Source organism: Micromesistius poutassou, assembly GCF_964030765.1.
Source record: "Micromesistius poutassou genome assembly, chromosome: 12".
NCBI classification, from domain to species: Eukaryota; Metazoa; Chordata; class Actinopteri; order Gadiformes; family Gadidae; genus Micromesistius; species Micromesistius poutassou.
This window is the reverse complement of record NC_140282.1, coordinates 19,185,934-19,206,802: the sequence shown is the minus strand read 5'-3', so window position 1 is coordinate 19,206,802 and position 20,869 is coordinate 19,185,934. Positions and strand designations below refer to the sequence as shown.

Genomic DNA, 20,869 nt, shown 5'->3' with positions numbered 1-20,869 from the left:
CTCCTTTATTCCTAGATGCGTAGCTGTTCTCCATTGCTTTATCTCTGCAAGGCTGATTGACTGCAGTGCACTATTGACATGGATGTATTATAAGGACTGAACGCACTCACAATGCCGCTCATCAGTGAAAATGGTGAATAACATTTATATAGTTTCCTGGTCAGAAGGGGAACACGCATATGACTGGGTGTCCATGCTGGAGCACGTGTACTCCCGAGGGCAGGAGCACCATGGTGTTGTAGCTAGTGGGCATGCTCAGGCTGGTGACCAGGAAGTCGATACCACTAGACATTGTGGACGTGGCCAGGAGGCGCAATTGCAAAGGGCCATAGGGACTGGCTCCCCAGCGGGAGCATGCAACACCACACAACGTTTCTGTCAGGATCCAGGTAAAAGTGTAATCAATCCTTTCCAACTGCTATCTTTTACTTTCATGAATTGCTTCAAAGTTCTCCTGCTGAGACACTCGTCTTCATCTTGAGGAACTAATCATTCAATAAACGTTATCGCGCAACCTCCTTTCAAACAACAGCCTGCTCCGGCAGACCCCTGCTACCAATATCACCTCCTGCACGATGGGAGATCAATCATTTTGCTCCAAAATAGTTTTAAGGCCTGAAACATTTCATGTTGTCCGTTAAATTAATGTGTTATTGTATATTATATTGTATATTATTGTATATTGTGTTGTATATGTTATCATTGTGTTGTTACTATTCTCAGTCTGCTAGTTGCCGTTTTACAGAGAACAATTTTAAATCCAAGTAACATTTTTATTTAGAAATAAATCTTTCAGAATGATGTTGGTGTGAATCAACACGAATTATGATGAATTCACTTATATTTCATGTAAATGACACTTTAAATTCCATTTATTTGTACAAACACTAGACAAGCTCAGTTGTTGCTGAGAACATGCAATGCAGTAAAAAGGAAAAAGTGGACACTAAAGAATTCTGACTATCTATTGCACCTTTATATACAATTTAATTTGAATGAATACATGTCTGGATATATATATATATATATATATATATAAATATTTTTTCATGAGTCAAACCCACATGATTACATTTGCTTCATATTGAAAATGTGCTATTATTTAAAATAATGTAAAAGACTATCCAAATAAAGCAAAGCAGTTTCTGAGCCTCACCGAGAACTCTAATCAGAGACGTGTTGCAAGAATGAGTCATCTCCATCTAGTTCCACAGGGCATACATCCGATTAGCATAGCCACGCTCACACACCAGAAGCAAATGTAAATATTTTAATACAACCCCTATAACAGCATCAATTCTGCATTTGGGTGGGCTTCCCACTGTTTGTTTTTCCCACATCCAACAATATTGCATGCATGCCAATAAACTAATAATAATATAATAATAATAATACCATTTAAGACTGCATTCAGAAATGATTCCCGGGGGTCCACCTTGCAGAGGATTCAGCTCTTTCCTTTTTAATGGAGCCATGTTTATTGTGCCTATCATTATCATGCTCATCAATAGCATGGCAATCCAATGCCTTAAAAAACTCAAAAATACATATGAGCATTTTTTTACTCAGCCGAAAGATAACCCAAAGACCTTCTTTCAACAGCTTTAAAATCTATTTGTAAGGTGCCCACAAACAAAAGGTATCATTAAGCCTTGGACATATAATATTATATATTATATATAATATGTGTGCGTGCCTAAAACAACGACGCATATCATTTTGTAGCTTCAGAAAAGGATGTTTGAGTGTGACAATGTATGCAATAAAGATGTCTGAGGCTGAATGGCAACAGGACAGTGTGGTGAAGCACCCACAAGGGGGTTGTCTGTTCAACAGGGCCAAACAATTTGGTGCTTCATAGACTGAGGCAGCCCATTTGGCTAATGAAGTCCCAGACTGTCTTTCACACCACACCCCCATCACTCCACTATGAAATGCTCTACTCGTGAAAGTAATGAAGCAGGGAGGGAGAAAGACTCTTCTGGCCACTGATAACCTCAGACTAAACTTGCAACCTTACGACACAAGGGCCTAATATCTGGCCGTCAATCAGCCCTAGCGTCCCTAGCTGGAGTGTTTAATTACAAGGATTAATTATTCACCAACCTCCTCTTTCACTACTTGGTGTGGCCAAAAACAGAGGAGGAGTTAAACAAAAAGTTTAGAAACAAAAACAAAACAGACAAAATGTAAATGAAACTGAAAACTAAATTACATACCAATCCACACATTTGAGAAAAGTGTGATTACTATAGACTCATTATATCAGTTTTATAATTACTATATACACTAACAACAGTGCTTTTCATCTGAACTTTGTTTGGCAAAGTCATTGCATGAAATGATTTTGCAGATCTTTTGGACCTTGTAGACACTTTACATTGCCAGAAGTACTGAACAATAGTGCAAGTTAACAATCAACGGATCTGCCGTCACACAAAAATTTGCGGAAATTGACTTTGTACAATTCATGTTCACTTTCTTTTAAACAATTTGAGGCGTCAAAAAATAAATTAATCAAATGGTAGAATGAATGAAGGATGTTGTTTCATGTTCCGGTCTTTGTAGACAAAATAAGCGAAATGGCCTATTATGTGAGTAACACCAATGCAGTAAAGTCAGATAAAGACTAAACTGCAAAATAATGTAAATAAACTTCAGTTCTTACTTCCACAGAAAATTTATGAAAGGGGGATTATTTTTCTTTGAAACTTTAGAAGCTGGAATCAAATAACAATGAATGACACAGATACACCACGGCATGTCGCAGAATCCAGGGTGCAGGACGACCCAGACCCATAAATTATGTGAACCTAGTATTGGGAGCAAAAAAAATGGCAGGTACATCATTTACTGAGATGTCCGAAAACTATACGTTTCTGAATGCTGCTCAATGCCCAAATGAAAATAAAATTGAGATGTCCACACATTAAATACGTCTGGCCGTTTCTTTTTTTTTTTCTTCTTCTTCAATGTTTTGACCTATTGCAAACAGCCCCAATCAAAAGCAACAATGTTTCTCCTGCTGATAAGTTTTAAAAGTGTCATTAGTGAATGGTAGGTAGGTAGACCTATCCGCCTACAGGTAGACACTGACCTGCCGTAGGTGTCTACAACCATCTTAAAGTGCCATTCAGATGAGTAGGGTTTTGCATTGTGCAATATGCTCTACATACAATATTGTAAACAAATGGTGATTTGAAGAGTGCAAAAAGGTAGACTAAACAACTAAACAACCAAAAGAATGTCCCCTCCCTCTCTGCTCCCTCCCTCCACCATTGAGAAGTGTTGCATTTCATGCACCTGTAATTGACAGGCAAAATGAATTCCTCAAAACCAATCCGGTAAGAGATGCCCTGATTTGTTACCCTGGAAATCCAGTTCTCGCGAGAGCACAATTTCAATTTGCTCAGCGAGTCACTCTGGGAACGCGCAATATACTCACTCCCTGATTCCCATGGATCCGAACATTAACCAATCACATCGGTGTATCTGATATAGGCGGGCCAAAAGCGGAATACGGCAAGAGTCTTATCTATTGGTTAGCTCTGCTGGTCTGGATACGTCACCCCTTGTACTCTTCTGATTGGTCGTAGTGTTATCCAATTGCCTGCAGTGGTGATATTTTGACTATCTAGTGATATTTTCAAATGCATGCTTGGTGCCGCCCCTCGAGTTGGGCCATTTTCATTACTCGTTGCCAGACCCTACAGCTTCTAGATGTGGGTCTGGATTTCCAGGCTACTGATTTGTCAGAAATGACCTAGAAGCAGTCTAAAATCTAATAAGGTTCATACAGAGACAGGTGCAGCTATTTCCAAATGGATATTCTCACAGCGCATTTCACTCACGATGGGTGACTGATGATTATGCACTTTCTAACAAATTACACTCAAATAATAGCTGTTAAATCTTACCTACAGCATCTTAAAAGCAATATTCCACCCATTTCGTAGCCTTGTGATACCATCCTGATATTCATGTTTGCCTTTTGCAGTGAATATCAGTCTAGCAATGGCTAGACAGCAATTTACTTCCAAATAAAGACTCCAGCCGATCTTAGTGATGCTCATGCTCTCTCTGCTCTTGCCAGATGCGGTTGGAACTAAGGGGAATCTATATTCTAGTTTTCTATGCAGAGTTCGATTAATCTTTGGACATTTTCCGTAAGAAAATAATTTTGATTGCTCCAGAAATTGCTACACGTTCCTTGGGCACCACCATTCTTTTTATTTTTTGCTCCTATTTGGCAGACTGCGATGCTCCTTGTTCGTCATGAACTGAAAACGCTCAAGCGCTGGTTGGTCCAGGCACGTCAATATCTTTGGAAAAACTCTCACAGGACCAAGAAATAATGTGAACATTGTAATAGTTAGTTTCCAAAATTTCCGAAACAATATATCACTGTCGGTACTGACAAATAATAATAATAATAAAAATAATAATAATAATAATAATACATTTTATTTATAGTGCCCTTTTCATCCAAAGATCTCAAAGGGCTAAGTAAGGATGTTCATAGAAACAAGTGCCAAGCACTAACAATTTATAGGTTAACCCATTCCCCGTATACAACAAAGATAGCTAGGTTGAGATGCTACAATTACTATTTTTAAGTACATACATACTATACTTTTTTTAGGAGAGTATGGGAGTACAAGGGGCTAAGCAGAGTCAAGGTAAACTCTGAACAAGTGAGCCTTGAGTCTCTTGTGGAAGCTGTAGAGCAACTGCAGTCCTGACATCGGCAGGGAGCTCGTTTCACCATTGCGGTGCCAAAACAGAGATGAGTTGTGACTTTGTTGTGCAACCTTTGCTTGCTCATTAGTGACGGCGGTACCAGGTGTCCAGCTGAGGCAGTTGAACGGAGCACACCAGCTTGGGTGTGTAGCTTAGAGGTGGTAAAAGGAGGAATTCAAAGACTGGCTGGAAAGTTTCATTCACATCAACCATGTCATCGAGGTTGAAAAAGTAGGAATTTCTGTCAGACGTTGAGATTCAGGTAAATGATGAGCTCATAGTTCAAACAGCAGTGGCAGCAGCATTGAGGCAAATAAATCTCTTTCTAGGAGATGACAACAATCTCCTCATTCTTCAGTTATACCTCTATTTGCAAGAGAGCTGTACTTTATGTCCCAGCCTAAGCAGTCCTCTTCATCAAGTTGCAGGTTTTTGAACATTAGGCATGCAGATGATATGAGATGTGTTGAATGAGGATGTAAGCAACATCTTTTTCGCCATGCCATGCTTGGCTGTGATACAACATCCAGAATGTTTGGAGTTGGGATGGGGTATCTTGTGGTCTGGTTAGAAAAAATGACCAGAAAAGGCCAGTAACTTTCAAAAATGATCTGCTTCCAAGGATTTAATGGCTGCAGCAGGGGAAAGGCCAAATATATTAATCTGCAAAGGTGGAGGAAAAGGACTCTCTCAATGACATCAGGCTAAAAAGTTTCTATGGCAAGGTGACTGACTGCAAAACAGCTATCCACCCTCAAACTGGACACCAACATCTTTGTCTGCCATGTTTCACTGATTCAGAGTGTACAAACAGTTTCAGGAATGGATAGAAAATATGCTACCACCGGAGAAATGGGGCTGGAGGATCCAAGACTCATGCCTTAAGCCTTCCATTCTGACCAGGACCCTGTTCCTCAATCCTTGTTGGAGCACTAAGTGCTGCAAATGCCTTTGTCAAGGACTCAATTGCTCCTTATAATGTCCATAGTTTCATAAGAACACCTAGGCACGACATTAGCTCACAGTGTTTTCTGCTTTTTCTGACATGGCAATACACAAAAAATTCACATAACATTAATGAGCAACTTTTGTTTTCAGCCAATTACTGTAGTCTGTAAATGTGCTTGTGGACGTTGCCTACAATTCAAGCCCCTAGAGGTTGCTGATGGAATCCCTTACATAGTGCATGTTTAAGTCAAACATTCACAATTTGTGAAATATTGATTCAATGAAAGAAAGTCCAACTTGTATTGGTCGCTTGGCCTAGTATGCAGACAGTCTTAAAGAAATGCACAGTGCACGAAGAAGCCAGGATATTAATGATTTATAGTTTTACACTACCTTGACTTCTAAACAGATGGGAAATAACATCTTTGAGCCGTTTGTCTACAGTCTAGCTGTTTGAACAGATAATAAGATGTAGGGCAGCAACATTTAGAAACAAAAATGTCAAATTACCGGATACGAATGGTTCAACAAGAGCATATTTTCTCCTGAACAGCATTTTCTAGTTTGTGATTTCATTACTTCCAATTCCACGATTTGTAATACGGCATCATAGTATGATGAGAACATTGTACTGTTTGATAATTATAGGTCGGTGTGAAAACAATTTTAAACTTTTCTTTGAAGCAGAGAGCTGTGTGAAAGTTGTTTTAACTACCCATGACAAATAAATACCTCTCCAAAAATGGAATTTGTTTGGAGAGTTTCTGACATTCAACCCAAAACATCAGTTAGTATAATACTTATGCCCATGTTAATTCCACAAGGTTGAGTGTGGTGAGACTGCATGGGAAGAGCTTCTGTCCCTTGCAACTAAAATGTTGGGTTCTTCCCCAGGTCTCACAGCTGAAGGCTCATTCATCTGTTCTGGCGAAGGTCCCCAAACTAAGCATCCTGCAACCACAGGAGGATTTTCCATACTTTTTCATTTTTGCAGAGATCTTGTGATCTTGTGACATTTTTATCACTACCGTAGAAATGCTACATCCACTCTTCAGAAAGGTATGGGATGAAGAAAAACTGTCACCAGACTGGAAAGAGGGCTTTATTAACAAGATACCCAAGAAAGGTGACCTTGGAAAGTGTGCCAACTATAGAGGGATCACACTACTCTCGGTACCAGGGAAGGTGCTAAATAGAATAATACTGGATAGAATGAAAGACGTAGTGGACCAACAACTAAGAGACCAACAACCAGGATTTAGGAAAAAACGGTCATGTGTCGACCAGATTGCCACCTTTCGTATAATCATTGAACAAACCTTAGAACTTTGTTGACTACGAAAAAGCTTTTGATAGTGTGCACAGAGAGACTGTCTGGAAACTATTGAGAAATCATGGAGTGCCCACTAAACTAATGACATGATTAAAAGCAGCTATGAGGGAATGACTTGTGGAGTTATAAATGAGAGACAACAATCAAGACAACAATCAAGACGGGGGTTAGACAGGGCTGCCTGTTATCCCCATTCCTGTTTCTCCTAGTCATCGACTGGGTAATAAAAACTGCAGCTGAAGGAAGGACAAATGGAATCCAGTGGACATTATAGACACAACTAGAAGACCTGTATTTCGCAGATGACTTGGCACTACTTTCACACAATCACCATCAGATACAAGAGAAGACAACTCTACTCGTAGAAACATCAGCAACCAAGTGGGCCTTAACATACATAAGGGAAAGACAAAAATTACAACACAAATAGGGGGGAGCCAATAACACTCGAAGAAACACAACTGGAAGAAGTGGAGTCTTTTTCCTACTTGGGCAGCATCATCAACAAAGAGGGAGGGACAGATGCAGATATCAGAGCCAGAATAGGAAAGGCAAGGGCAGCCTTCGTACAACTGAAGAATATATGGCGCTCAAAGGAGGTACAACAACCAACAAAAATAAGAATCTTCAACTCAAATGTAAAATCAGTCCTGGTATATGGAGCCGAGACCTGGAGATCAACAAATTCCACAGTACAAAACCTTCATAAACGGATGCATGAGAAGAATTCTGAAAATCCATTGGCCAGACAATATCACCAATGAAGACCTGTGGACGAGGACAAAGCAAACACCAGCTAGAGACAAAATCAGATAAAGAAGATGGAGATGGATTGGGCATACCCGTCGTAAACCAATGTTGAATAGCACCAGACAGGCTCTTACGTGGAACCCCCAGGGAAAGAGAAAGAGAAACACCAGGCAGAGGGAGTTCCAGACAGACATCAAAAAGATGGGATGCACCTGGTCACAGATAGAGAAGAAAGCCAGCGACCGAGTTCTCTGGAGATCCTTTGTCGACGGCCTATACCCCACAAGGGGTGTCAAGGCATTAGAAGAAGTGGATGAATGTTAGTGAATATAAGGTAATAAAGGCTTATAAATAAACTTCAATGATAGCAATGTGTTATTATATATATATATATATATATATTATACAGAAATATTACATATAAAAGCCGTGTTTTATATTTAAATGATAATGAAGGTGTATTAAGTGTGTGTGTGTGTGTGTGTGTGTGTGTGTGTGTGTGTGTGATGGGGAGATGGGGACGTGAGATGAGGACGCGAGATTGTGACTTGGAATTGAGTCACACTTAAGTCTTACAAACAGTGATTTGAGACTTGACTTGAGACTCCTCCTCTTTGTGATTTGTGTGCAAATCTTTATTGAATTTCGGGTGCATTAACCTTAATCATGGAACACAGGACTGGAGCCATTGGATACCCTGATTGGTGGTGTGCTAGTGAATCTCTGCAGTGTGTGGGAGGGGTGGAAGTGACAAGGGTAAACAAACCACTTAAACAGAGATGGCGCAGAGTTACAAACTACACTTGTTGCATCGCATTTTTGGGATATTTCTACATATTTCTGGAAGCCATGCCTGCGTGGAAATGGAGTTGAAATGTGGAAATGTTTTTTCTAATCTGATCATTTATGGTCTGCACTCCGTTCCGTCATTTCCTGTTTTCATGTTTTGGATTACTGGCACCAGACTAGTGCCACCCGATGTGCAGAACGTACACGCTACTGTGTAGCCTGTAAAAAAAATGAAAAATGAATTGGTATCGGACTATTCAAAGATATGTTGCTCGGAATCTAAAAAAAGTGGGATTGTTGCAACTCTATTACAACCATAAGAGACGGGAGACTTGACTTTGACTCATGACCAAAGACTTGAGATAACTTGGGACTTGTAACCAAAACTTGAGCCTTGACTGAAAAAAATAATTGTGAGCATGGTGTGTGCATGTGTATGTACATACTTCAGCACCATCGATAGTGTGTTAATAACAGGTTGTGGTGATTACGGAGTGCAAATGTCTTGTGTTGACATTAACTCTTGAAAACATCTCCATCTTTATCTAGTAAATGGACTATAATCAGCCACAAGTCCAAAATTATGGAATGCCATTTAGATCAACATTAAATAAATAAAAACATAATCCATAAATATTGCTATGAAATAAATACTGAAAAAAATAAATGAAGCAATAAATAAATAAATGTAAATATAATGATAAAACTTATTCAATATAGTTGAATAAAGTAATACATTTACATTTTTTAAATGAGGGCTGAAGTTGACACTGATTGTCATGTATTGTGGGGGGTCTCTAGACACACGATTTTGCCCCCTTAGAGATTCAAGGTCAAAGATCTTTAAAAGTGGTTTGATATTATCGGGCCCGAACAAAACATTTGTTTAAGTAGAAATTACTGTGCCACTCATTAGAAAGGTGCTGATAAATCATGAAGCTATTATTCAAATTTACCTCGTGGAGCTCATTCCCATCTACGTGAGTGTTAATTATAATCCACCATTATCCATAAAAAAGAAGAGTCCATAATTGTAGTCTGCTGACTTCCAGGTTTCCCGAAGCGGTCATTTGTGTTTCCGGTTCAAACCTGCTGCCGCGCTAGTTGTACCCATAGACAGGACAGGACAACAGGGTGTCAACCATAAACAGCCAAGCGTAAGAAAATTCTAATAACACTTTTTTGACAGGGGTCAAGTTTGCGATGTAAGGTAATGTTGGGGCATGTTGGACTATAGAGGGGCACCTTACAATGATTTTGCCTAGGACACCAAAAAGGCTTGGAACGGCCCTGCATGTGGATGTATTATAATGTCTTATGAAAATCCATGAGTAGAACGCACCACACACGCGCCTACAGTGCTTCTGTCCCCCAGAATGTTTGCGGCCTCTCGTATATTCAGTGCTGCTGTATATTCAATGATTTGATGCTGTTCTGGTGCTGTTGCTTTGGTCTGAATCTATGAAATAACCAAGCCCCCCCTCACACTCATTTGAAAATAACAGATGGATATAAAAACAGCTGGGAAATAAAAGTGTCCTTTGTAAGACATGAATTATTTAATAAAAAACTATTTATTTATTGATCTCTTTACTTGTTTATATTTATATATATTGCCTATATAGCCATATTTATTATTTATCATGAGCATATTATCTTATGAATGTATTTATTTTATATTTACTTGAAGGGCATTCCAAAGTAAATAGCCTATTCATTGTTAAAAAACTAAAAAAACTGGGTGTTATTACTGATGGTCACTATGCGTCCACACAACATATAGAATATGCAGAAATATAACATTAAAAACATTGAAAATGTGACAAAAATGGACTGATGCAAACCATCCATAAGACTCTCAAAAAGACAAACAAAAAGCGACGGGTTTTCTACCTGCAGATATATCAATGGAAAGGTTTGATCATGCAAGGGAGGCGGCAGAGCGCTGAAAGGCCCCACTTAGCCACTTAGGTGCAATTGCAGTATTTGCTCTCAGATACCCGTCATTATTTAAGCCCTCCATTAGGCACTCTGGCTAGACCGACAAGAGAAACACATGGATGATTGCTTTACAATAGCCTTTCAAAAAAAATAATCGTAGTATTTCTGTGATTTAAGTGGTTAATGAATGACCTGACAGAGGGTTAATTTTTTCCCCATTTGGCAGTCATTCATGAATTGCCTACTACTGACCCATGATTGGCTGGAAATTGTATGAAGTGGGGTGCAGGATGATGGCTCACTACCAGTTCAGTCCAAATATTATGTATGAAAAGCTAAAAGCAGATAATGTGCCTTTATAAAATACCATTTCACGATACTATATATATATATATATATCACGCATTATATCAAGGGGCAGTCTTGTATGTGCTGCAAGAATGGTAAGCCGGCTTCGGACAGTTGGCAAATGGGCGGCTTGCAGAGGAGGTCTGAGGTGTTAAAGTTCAAACAGGAGCGATGCAGCACCCTGTGTCCTGCCAACTACAGTGCCACAAATTCCTGACTAACTTGTTGACCCATGGCCCCCACTTGCCTTGGCCGTGTAATAAGAAGTGAAGGCTTCAGTTCCCGAGTTGTCCACAGTACCAGAAGGCTTTTGACTCATGCCCATCTGTCCTGAGAGTACATACATTGAGTGAAAGCCAGGCAACTAACACCCCAGCCACCTAAAGTGTCTAAACAGAATGTTGCACCTGCGTAAAGAAAAAACATAAAATATGAATTTGTTCTATGATCTTGTGAAATATATTTCTGAGATTCCTTCAAACAAGGGTTAGTATATTGAGGATCAACCAAATTATTCTACTTAAAAATAGATGTACCTATTTTTGATATGTTGATAGGGAGAAGACATAATTTGGGATGTTTCAAAATCTTGCTTTCTTCCCCTCTATTGTTTATTTGCTCTTGAAACGTACCTACAGCAGCTTGAACTGCTTTTCTCCCGCATTAAGAGAATTACAAATGTATTCTTTCATGGTTTACAGGCAAAACAGATATTATGAGCATAGCACCCATCATATTGTATTTGTGCCAATAAGCAGATTGTGGGTCAAAATCTCTTTATTTATTATTTTAAACAAATATTACATCATGTTATGTAAATAACATGTGTATATAAAATGTATAATTTCTCATAAATTTGTATCAATAACTATAATAAATAATCAATATCATTCGACACCTAGGATGCAAGTCAAAGCCCTACTGCACTTACCAGCAAAGTAAGTGCGATGAGGTGAGTAACTTTTAACACAACCACAAATTGGAATGGCCATGACCATCATGTGGGATAATCATGGTAAACAATTGCTCGATATTCCACTGTTACTGCGACAATAATGTGACAGCCATTGCAAGTGTGTACATATTTATATATTTTTATGCAGATATTTTTCCGAAACTTATTTTGTGATCTGTGAGCAGTGGTGGAGTGGATAGATATGAAACGGAGCAGGTGTATTAATAGTAATAAGCAGGAATACCATTACAAATATAAATAGAGTAATTATTCTGACAACAAAGGCTGAAACTCAATAAAATATCTACAAAATAGTAACAAGGGAATAATTTTTTCCCCCCGGAGAAATACCAATATCCGAGAGGGAACATATTTGTTTAGTGTGAGTAGGAGTTACCTTTTCTATCAAAAGGAACTTTGTATGTAGTTGTGAATCTGTCATACTGAAATCATCCACATCCCAGGGATGACTTAGCCTTTTGTTGAGTCATCTTTGGAAGAAAAAGTGAATGATGCACAATACAGAGACTGCACTCCTCAAGAATATGGCTACAGTGCAATTTTTTGGTCACTATAATGAAGGTTAGAATTTGGTGTACCACATGGCTCTTATTTAGGTTATACTTTATTCGCCTGTATTGTATTCTGTATTGCAGAGGTGAGCTGACTGACCAGCTTCCATATTGATCAGCAGAGCACACATCTGTATTAGCCTACAGTTTAAATCATTCTGTAGTGTCCTGCTGTCTACAACAAAACCACCCTGAACTAAAGGACATCATTCGAGACAATAAAACACATGTAATAGGTATTAAAATAAAAAACAAAGATAAGGCTATGGAATGTGGTTTTACGTATGTTAGTGAATAACACTCAAAAGGCCAAATCCTGAAGCCACACTGAAATATTAAGATAAAGGGACTTTACCTGTCCTGGTTGGATGTCTAAGCAATGAAGCACCTCGTTCAACATCACAGGCTTGTGAAGTGGCTGTTGGTCGATCAGAGGAGGTTTTGATGTACTCTGGTGGCAATGTCTGCAGGACAAACCAGATGCCCAAACGTGCTGCAGATAGAATCTCCCGTGGAGTCTCGTCCTACGTGCTGTAGAAGTGTCACTTCTTGAACTGAAGCTGGCGAGTCTGAATATGAGGTTCTTCATGATCCTGACAAAAGCATTTTAGAAAAAGAAGAGAAAATAAATTAGGTAAATATATTTTTCTTTGAATAAGGAAGAAGAAAATAAAAATGTAATGTTTTTAAAAAAAAAAAAAAAAAACAGTGTGCAGTACCGAGTCTGTGTCTATACCCAAGACCTAAAAATGTGTTAAACAAGTAGAGCGATTGGTAAAATAAAATATTATTTGAACACTAAACCTGAAATACTTCAGCTATTCTGCTAAAACCTGAAAACCTTGAAAAACAAATTCAAAAGCAATCCAACATGATTGCATATTGATGTTAATTAATGTCCATGTGAGTTTAAGAGATCACCATGAAGAGGAAATACACATATATTGATTAAACTTATTATAACCTATTATAATTATATTGTGAAATAGTCTAGCCTCAGAAATGCTCAGCACAAAAGGTGGATTTCCCTCCACTCCTTTACATGTTCATCTATAGCCATTGGTCAAAAACTTTTTGTCTGATTGGATATTACACAAAAGGCCATTGAAATGGGTTAATCACAACATGCAAAATGTCTTGATTGTCTGTCAAAGACAAGTAAGGAGAAGGTATCTGGAAATTCCACTATTGCCCTTCAAATCCATTGTGCATATTGTGGAGACTCATGTCCAGTTAGAATATAACATAACGGTGGTCAAACTTGCTCTGAATGACGTATTATGTTACCTTTAAAACACAAGACAATCCCCAACAATAGCAATGAGTTAAATTAACACACATATGACCCTAAACGTTTACCTGTAGCGACTTGAACCCTATTGATGTTACCTGCAGTACTCATGACCCAATATTTATTAGGTTTGATTCGAAAACAGAAGAACTTGACACCTTTCCATTGTATTGCAACATATTGTGAACTATCCTAATGAGATAGTGAGATTGAATCCTGTTGTATAGTTCTAAGCAAAGGCTTTCCCTTATTAAAACTTGCAAACAGACAACAGCATCACATTTTCCCCATCACAGCTGATAGGTGATGGACTCATGGCATGTCGCATCCGCTGGATCCATGCTGACATGCTGGATGCATGCTAAATCCGGACCTTGACTTATATCTACATACATATCGCTTACGGAGTACATCAAATTGACAATTTCAAGTGGTGTGTGCAGCCAACTTGAACATGCGTAAATATTTCCAATGGAAACGAGGAGTGAAACGACTCCACCAAGGACATGTTCACCCAGTGTTGATGACACATGTTGATGACACAACTAACCACACACGTGGTTAGTTGCTCTCGTGTTTAACAATGCTCTTAGGTCATTAACGACTGGGGGTTCAATGCAGTTGTCTGGTTATTGTCGTCGATAATGTAACTAATGTAATTAGGTGTTCTTTAAAATAAAATAAAACGTAGGAGTAGTCCGCTGAGGGACGGCGGGGAGATGTTTGGGTCTTTAGCTGTCACAACCTTGGCTGTTGTTAAATCACACCAAGAACGCAACAAATACAGAGACAGTGGCATAGATCCGTAACTGTCGCTGAGTTATTACACAGTCAGCAGCAACAACAACAAACTGTTGTGTGTTAGCTAAATAGCTCAATGGGGGTACTGCTGCGGGAAACATTGACACAAAGTGATAAGCGTATGTATGTATGTGTTATCCAAGCTTGGGAACTTGGTTTGGTGTTGTTAGCTTACCTCGGCCGGCGAGCTTTGACTCCTCCCACCCCCGGCGGCGCGTACTGACGTCACGTGACCCGTCCGTCCAATCAGACGCCGCCTGCGGACGCCTTTGCGCTTCCGGGGGAAGAGGGCTTTTTCAAATTATTGGCGCTCGTCTGTTGCTCAGCGATCCGTCGCCTGGCGTATTTACCATTTACTCCACTACCGCAACTGTGCCCGATGCACGAATGAACATCGCTTTCTATTGAGTCGAGGTGAGGTCTAACGCGTACTTCTTTGGAGTTCGTTCCAAGTGCACAGAATCGGTTTTAGCTGCTTGGGCTAACGCGCTCGTGCTAACGGTTCCTGGCGTTAGCTTTTTAAACTAGCCTGTCTGGTTGTGTTGTTGTTGTTGTCTTTTATTGTTTTATTATTTAATTTGATAGTTGCTGACAACAGGTTAACGGCAGCGAAAGTCCAAAGCAGGAAATAAAAATAAAAAATCGGTATAAAAGTATCAACGGGTTTGAATTGCACGTTTGGAAGATGTCTGCACTGCTGTTGTGGTGTTGGTGTCTGTCGGGTGTCTGTCGGGTGTCTGTCGGGTGTCTGTCGGGTGTCTGTCGGGTGTGTGTCTTGGATGCGATGGTTTCGTGTTTCAGATTCGCTTTCGTTAATCAAATTGCAACTTATCGGTCTGAAGATGAGAATGAGGGCAACGACTGATTTAACAATACCTGAATGTTATTGTTTTGTGAATCTGTCAGGACATTTGTTGTTCTGTTCTGTAGTCCATGTGAGACTGGGTATAGAATGAAAACGAAGCTCTCCAAACCAGGAGTATCAGGGATATCTTATGGACCCAAAAGTGATCGTTATAAACATGTTTCAGATTTGTGATGCCTCTTGTTTGTGAAATCAATGGTTCATTGTATTTTAGACTTGTCTACCTTTTCTAGTCCACGTAAGAGCAGGTCTATATTGAAAACCACAAACCTGGGCTGGATTATCATGTAGACCCGATAGACTTTTGATAAACATGTTTCCGATTTGTGAGACCTATTCACAAGTACAGTTGACTAATATTTGAGTTTAATGCTTATTTAAACATACTCATTCCAAACTCATTCACTATTATTTCCATTGTTTGTTTGTTTTTTCTTCAGAGTTTCAGAAGAAGATTCATGATGCCAGCTGATGTGTGCAACCATGTCAAGGTGGTTGTCAGAGTCAGGCCGGTCAACAGCAAAGAAAAGGGGGACGACTCGAGGAACGTTGTCCATGTTGTGGATAACCGCATGTTAATATTTGACCCCAAGGACAATCAGATGTCATCTTTTGGAATACCCAAAGTGCAAAAAAGAAAAGTCAGGGCGGTTAACAAAGACCTAAAATTTGTGTTTGACAATGTTTTTGGAGAAAACTCTACGCAACAAGAGATTTTTGAGAACACAACGAAAGGTGTACTGGATGGTTTCATGATTGGTTTCAACTGCACAGGTAATTTCTCGTGATAAGTCGCTGTTTTTGTATTATTTTTTTCTTGTGTTTAACTTTATCTTATTTATGTTATTATTTACTTAGTATCTTTTTGGACTTTTTGGACACACTCTCTATTAGGTACATCTGCTGAACACCTGATGGCCAACAATTCATGTTGATGCACCCCGACTATGAATGCTAATTCAGATTTTTCTATTAGGACCAATAACGACAGCTGTCAACCGGTCATTAACTGTTAAATTCGCAATGTGTGAGACCCTTCCCAGTAGATAGTCTGCAGACTTCTGAAAACTCAATGCCAGGCTTCTGTCCACTAACTGTGGCAACTGTGTGACACAAAGTTACACTAGCAAGGGTTGGTATAACCACTCGAGAAACATAATCTCAGTTTTAAAAAAAAAAGCCGAACTTGCATGCAAATTTCCTTGCACTTCAGTGTAAAGACAAAACCTATTGTTAGAATGGAAGAATGGATAGTTAAAGCATTCCGTTAGGTGTGTGTGTGCCAAAACTGGATATTTGACTGGTTGGAGGAGGATTGTCCAACCGCGGTGACATGCAAATGAAAGGATTCCATGGTTCAATCCCCAAAACAGCTATTAGCATAATTTTACTGTGACTACATACCAGCACTGCACTGCTTACCAGGTGTGTCACTGCCTACTTGTTCTCCAATAGCTACACAGCTAGCAAGATGTTCCATGTCTCATATGCACTGAAGCAGGTCCCACAAACAGTATATACTTCAGGCAGTGTGTGACAACTGCACGGTCCCTAGATCCCGATCCAGTTGCACTTTTTGAGATGAAGGGAACTCAAGGTTCAGAATAGGGGTGTAAATATTAATAGATTTGTATCGATTAATCACTTATACAGCCAACGATTCGATGCATTGATTCGTCCGCGAGAGTATCGATTATAAAAAAAAAATATATATATATATATATATATATATAGATCTTTTTCTTATTTATTTTTTTGATTACAGTGAATAGGCTGATTGCCATACTAGACCTGCACAGTAAACACTAAATTGTGTATAGAATACTGTTTCTGTATTCGCAATTAAAGGCAAATGATTATTTATTTGATAGATATTATATAGATATAATGTAAAAAAACAAAACAAATATGGAGTATAGAATCGTATCGTGGGGATCGAAAATAATCAAATCGTTGGTTTAAGAAATCAATATCGTATCGAATCTTCATGACGGCTCCAATTTACACCCCTAGTTCAGAACAAGAAGTTGATCAACCTTTTGTGATTGATAAAAGTATTGATAATGTGGTTTTAACATATTTTTTTCCATCTTTTAATTTGTTTTTCTTTGCAGTGTTTGCCTATGGAGCCACAGGGGCAGGAAAAACACATACAATGTTAGGGTCCCCTGATGAGCCCGGAGTCATGTATCGCACCATGAAGGAGCTTTATAAACGCATGGAGGACGTCAAAGAGGAGAAAGTGTTTGAAGTTGCCTGCTCGTACCTTGAGGTAAATATCATTGCTTTAAATTTTTTACATTCTATAATGTGTTTTTGAGTCGTTACATACTGTAGCCTAGACTGACATTGCGTTTGCAGCTAAAGCAGTAAACTCCTATTATCTATCATACTTATTATTAAGTGAGCATTATTATAAGTGAGTATTATGTCATACTTATTAGTGTAGTTGCAAAGCAAGTTATCTCCTACAGTGTTGCAGGTATAAAAACCAAGCCCATTGCAAAGATTTGCACATATATCAGTGAGCTGCAGGATTCCTACAATTCTAACATTTTGTATACTTTTTTTTTAAAATATTGATATTATGTTTTATGGAATGTGAATGGGATAAACACGCTAAAATCAATAATTCCATACTTGAACACTTGGGAGTTGTCAAAATAAATGAGCATATGTACATTGGAAGTAATGAGGTTTCCAAAAAAGTTTGGTATAACTCGTGGTCATACCGACAACTCCGGTATTTTGGACATTGGACATCCTAGACAAACCTTCCTGGTTTGTCTAGGATGAAATAGAGTGGTTGACTCCGAAATTTTGACTATTGGTCCTGTCTCAGGTATTTGGCTCATTTAGAATCGCCCATGCCTGCTTCAGAATGGCTGGCTACGGGCATTCACAAACCTGTCCTTAAAACGATTGTTTTCAGAAATGTGCAACTCACCGAGTGGTTAGTTGTGTACATTTGATGTTCCAAGTGTCGTATCGTTTTGTAAATCCCATTAAACCAGAAACGGAAATGGGGTTGTTTACCTTTGGTTGTAGTCTTTTCGCTCGGTTCTCCATCTTAACAGTAGGGCTAGAACCGAGCGAAAATACTACAACCAGTCCCCCTTCCCATTTCCAGTCAACGAGCAATGAGTCTTACAACAGAAATCAATGGATTTACAAAATGCCAAATAAAACACGACAGAAACTGTATTTCGCTACGATACTTGATTTGGAACATCAAATGAACACCACTAACCACTCGGTGAGTTGCACATTTCTGAAAACAATCGTTTAGGGTTGTTTTAAGGACAGGTTTGTGAATGCCCGTAGCCAGCCATTCTGAAGCAGGCATGGACGATTCTAAATGAGCCAAATACCCGAGACAGGACCAATAGTCAAAATTTGGGTGTCAACCACTCTGTTTCATCCTAGACAAACCAGAAAGGGGCCTCAATGTTCAAAATACCGGAATTGTCCTTTAACAGCCAAGCCCCTCACCCCGTTTTATAAAAAAAAAAGTGAACTTAGTATCTGGGCCTTATTTGACATGCTGAATCTTTTTGCCTTGAGGTCCATTGAGATAGTTTTACCTGTACCTTCAAAGTTTCTGAAAACCTTAAAAACTGACCCCTAAACCTAAATGACCCACATACTATACTTTATAGCAACATACTGCTAATTTGTACCCACAAAAGAAGCACAACGCCAGGGGAGGGTCAGAGCATGTAGAGGTGAATCCCATTGAAATATATTCCTCCTGAAACTGAAGACATTTTGGAGTTTCTGGATGCACTTTCTTTCTCACAGATTCTCATTTCACCCACCAATTTTATATTTTGAGAATTAGCTTTCAGAATTGGAAGTTGCTCAGGGTGAAACAAAAATGATAGTCAGCTTTTTTGAGTACCCCCTGCAGTACTTTGGTTTATGATCGTCTCTGGTCAAGAGTTACAAGGTCCATCACCTGGTCTTCCTAGGTCCCAATTTTTTATTTGCCTCCAGTTTTTTCTTTGTTTTAGCTCCAGCTAACGCTTTGTCACATTGATAATTTGTAAAAGCAACCACCTAGTACACAAGGAACCACATATAAGACCATAGCAACCAAAAATGACACCCTAGCAACCACTCAGAACACCCTAGCAACCAGCTAGAACACCCTAACGACATACCAGAACACCCTAGCAATCATACAGAACACCCTGGCAACCACCTAGAACACATAGCAAACCATCCAGAACACCCAAGAAACAACATATAACACCCTAGCAGTCACCAAATAACTACTTTCAATGCAATCTCTTATGAAATTCTACATTTCATATTTTTAATAGGGACAAAATATACAAACATGTTCTGATATTAGGGGTGTAACAACACTCATTCGTACCGAAATTGGTACGGGTCTAATGGTTTGATGCACGTTTCATTTTGGTATGTACCGGGATATATATATATACACACACACACTTTTTATTTTTTTTTGTAAAATGTTTTTATTGATTATCACACACTCTGTGACTGCCTTGTCTTGTCCTGATGTTTTCTGTTGAGGACCACAATGGAAATAAGTCCTGGACTTTATTGTGTTTTTATCCTCAATTGTAATTGTATTTGTCTTTTCATTTGTGTAAGGCATTTGTTTGATACAATTTAATAAATCTAATTTTAAAAAAAATTTAATAAAAAAAGCAAACTGCTGTACCGAAAAACATAAAAACCGAGGTATGTATGTACAGTGAAACTTTGTAAGTGGGAAAACCTGCAAAATCGGCAGTGTATCAAATACTTGTTCTCCCCACTGTATCTTTATGTCAGGGCTCCCTCTAAAAAGAGGCTAAAGGTCTCAATGGGACTCACCTGGATAAATAAAGGTTAAATAAAAATAAAAATAAAAATGGATGGATGGATGGCAACCCGCCTTGGGGAGTGAACCGCCTGCTCCAATCAGGACCCGATTTAACCAGGCAAAATCAAAAGTACAAAGATAACCAAAATCTGGGAGGAATTGATGGTCCCGTCACCCGGAAGGACCGGTCTCTCCACACGTGAGCCCCATGGCTGGAGAGCCCTGAGTGAGTGGAGGAGCTGTTTAAGCTATTTAACCTTCTCCACCTGTTCCTCAGGTGCTCTGCATTCGGCTAATTGCCAAGGGGGGTGTGTGTGTGTGTGTGTGTGTGTGTGTGTGTGTGTGTGTGTGTGTGTGTGTGTGTGTGTGTGTGTGTGTGTGTGTGTGTGTGTGTGTGTGTGTGTGTGTGTGTGTGTGTGTGTGTGTGTGTGTGTGTGTGTGTGTGTGTGTGTGTGTGTGTGTGTGTGTGCGCGCGCGCGCGTGCGCACACACCAAGTGACAATGGTCGCTACTGATAACATAGTAGAACATAAAGGTAGTGAATGGTGAGCAGAGAGGGCAAACAGTTGTTGGATCCCTCATCGTCTTTTAGGTCTGGGAACATTAGAATTTACCGTCAACCAATGCAAAGCCAAAAAAGTGTTTGATAAATCGGTGACCGTCCTTGATGCACATTATAACTAGCGGGTGCAAGAT

At 39.2% G+C, this 20,869-nt stretch overlaps 2 protein-coding genes across 2 annotated transcripts in view; one reads left to right on the top strand and one right to left on the bottom strand.

Annotated features, from left to right (window-relative positions):
- Positions 1 to 12,965, bottom strand: part of mettl15 (methyltransferase 15, mitochondrial 12S rRNA N4-cytidine) — a gene marked incomplete at both ends in the record, with an annotated part of 36,457 nt that extends 23,492 nt beyond the window's left edge. The window contains one exon of the mRNA XM_084475744.1: positions 12,732 to 12,965. Coding sequence (XP_084331870.1) covers positions 12,732 to 12,965 — 234 coding nt within the window. The remainder of the gene's footprint in view (positions 1 to 12,731) is intronic.
- Positions 12,966 to 17,518: 4,553 nt separating this feature from the next.
- Positions 17,519 to 20,869, top strand: part of kif18a (kinesin family member 18A) — a gene marked incomplete at its 5' end in the record, with an annotated part of 14,806 nt that continues 11,455 nt past the window's right edge. Inside the window, one exon of the mRNA XM_084476388.1 lies at positions 17,519 to 17,605. Coding sequence (XP_084332514.1) covers positions 17,519 to 17,605 — 87 coding nt within the window. The remainder of the gene's footprint in view (positions 17,606 to 20,869) is intronic.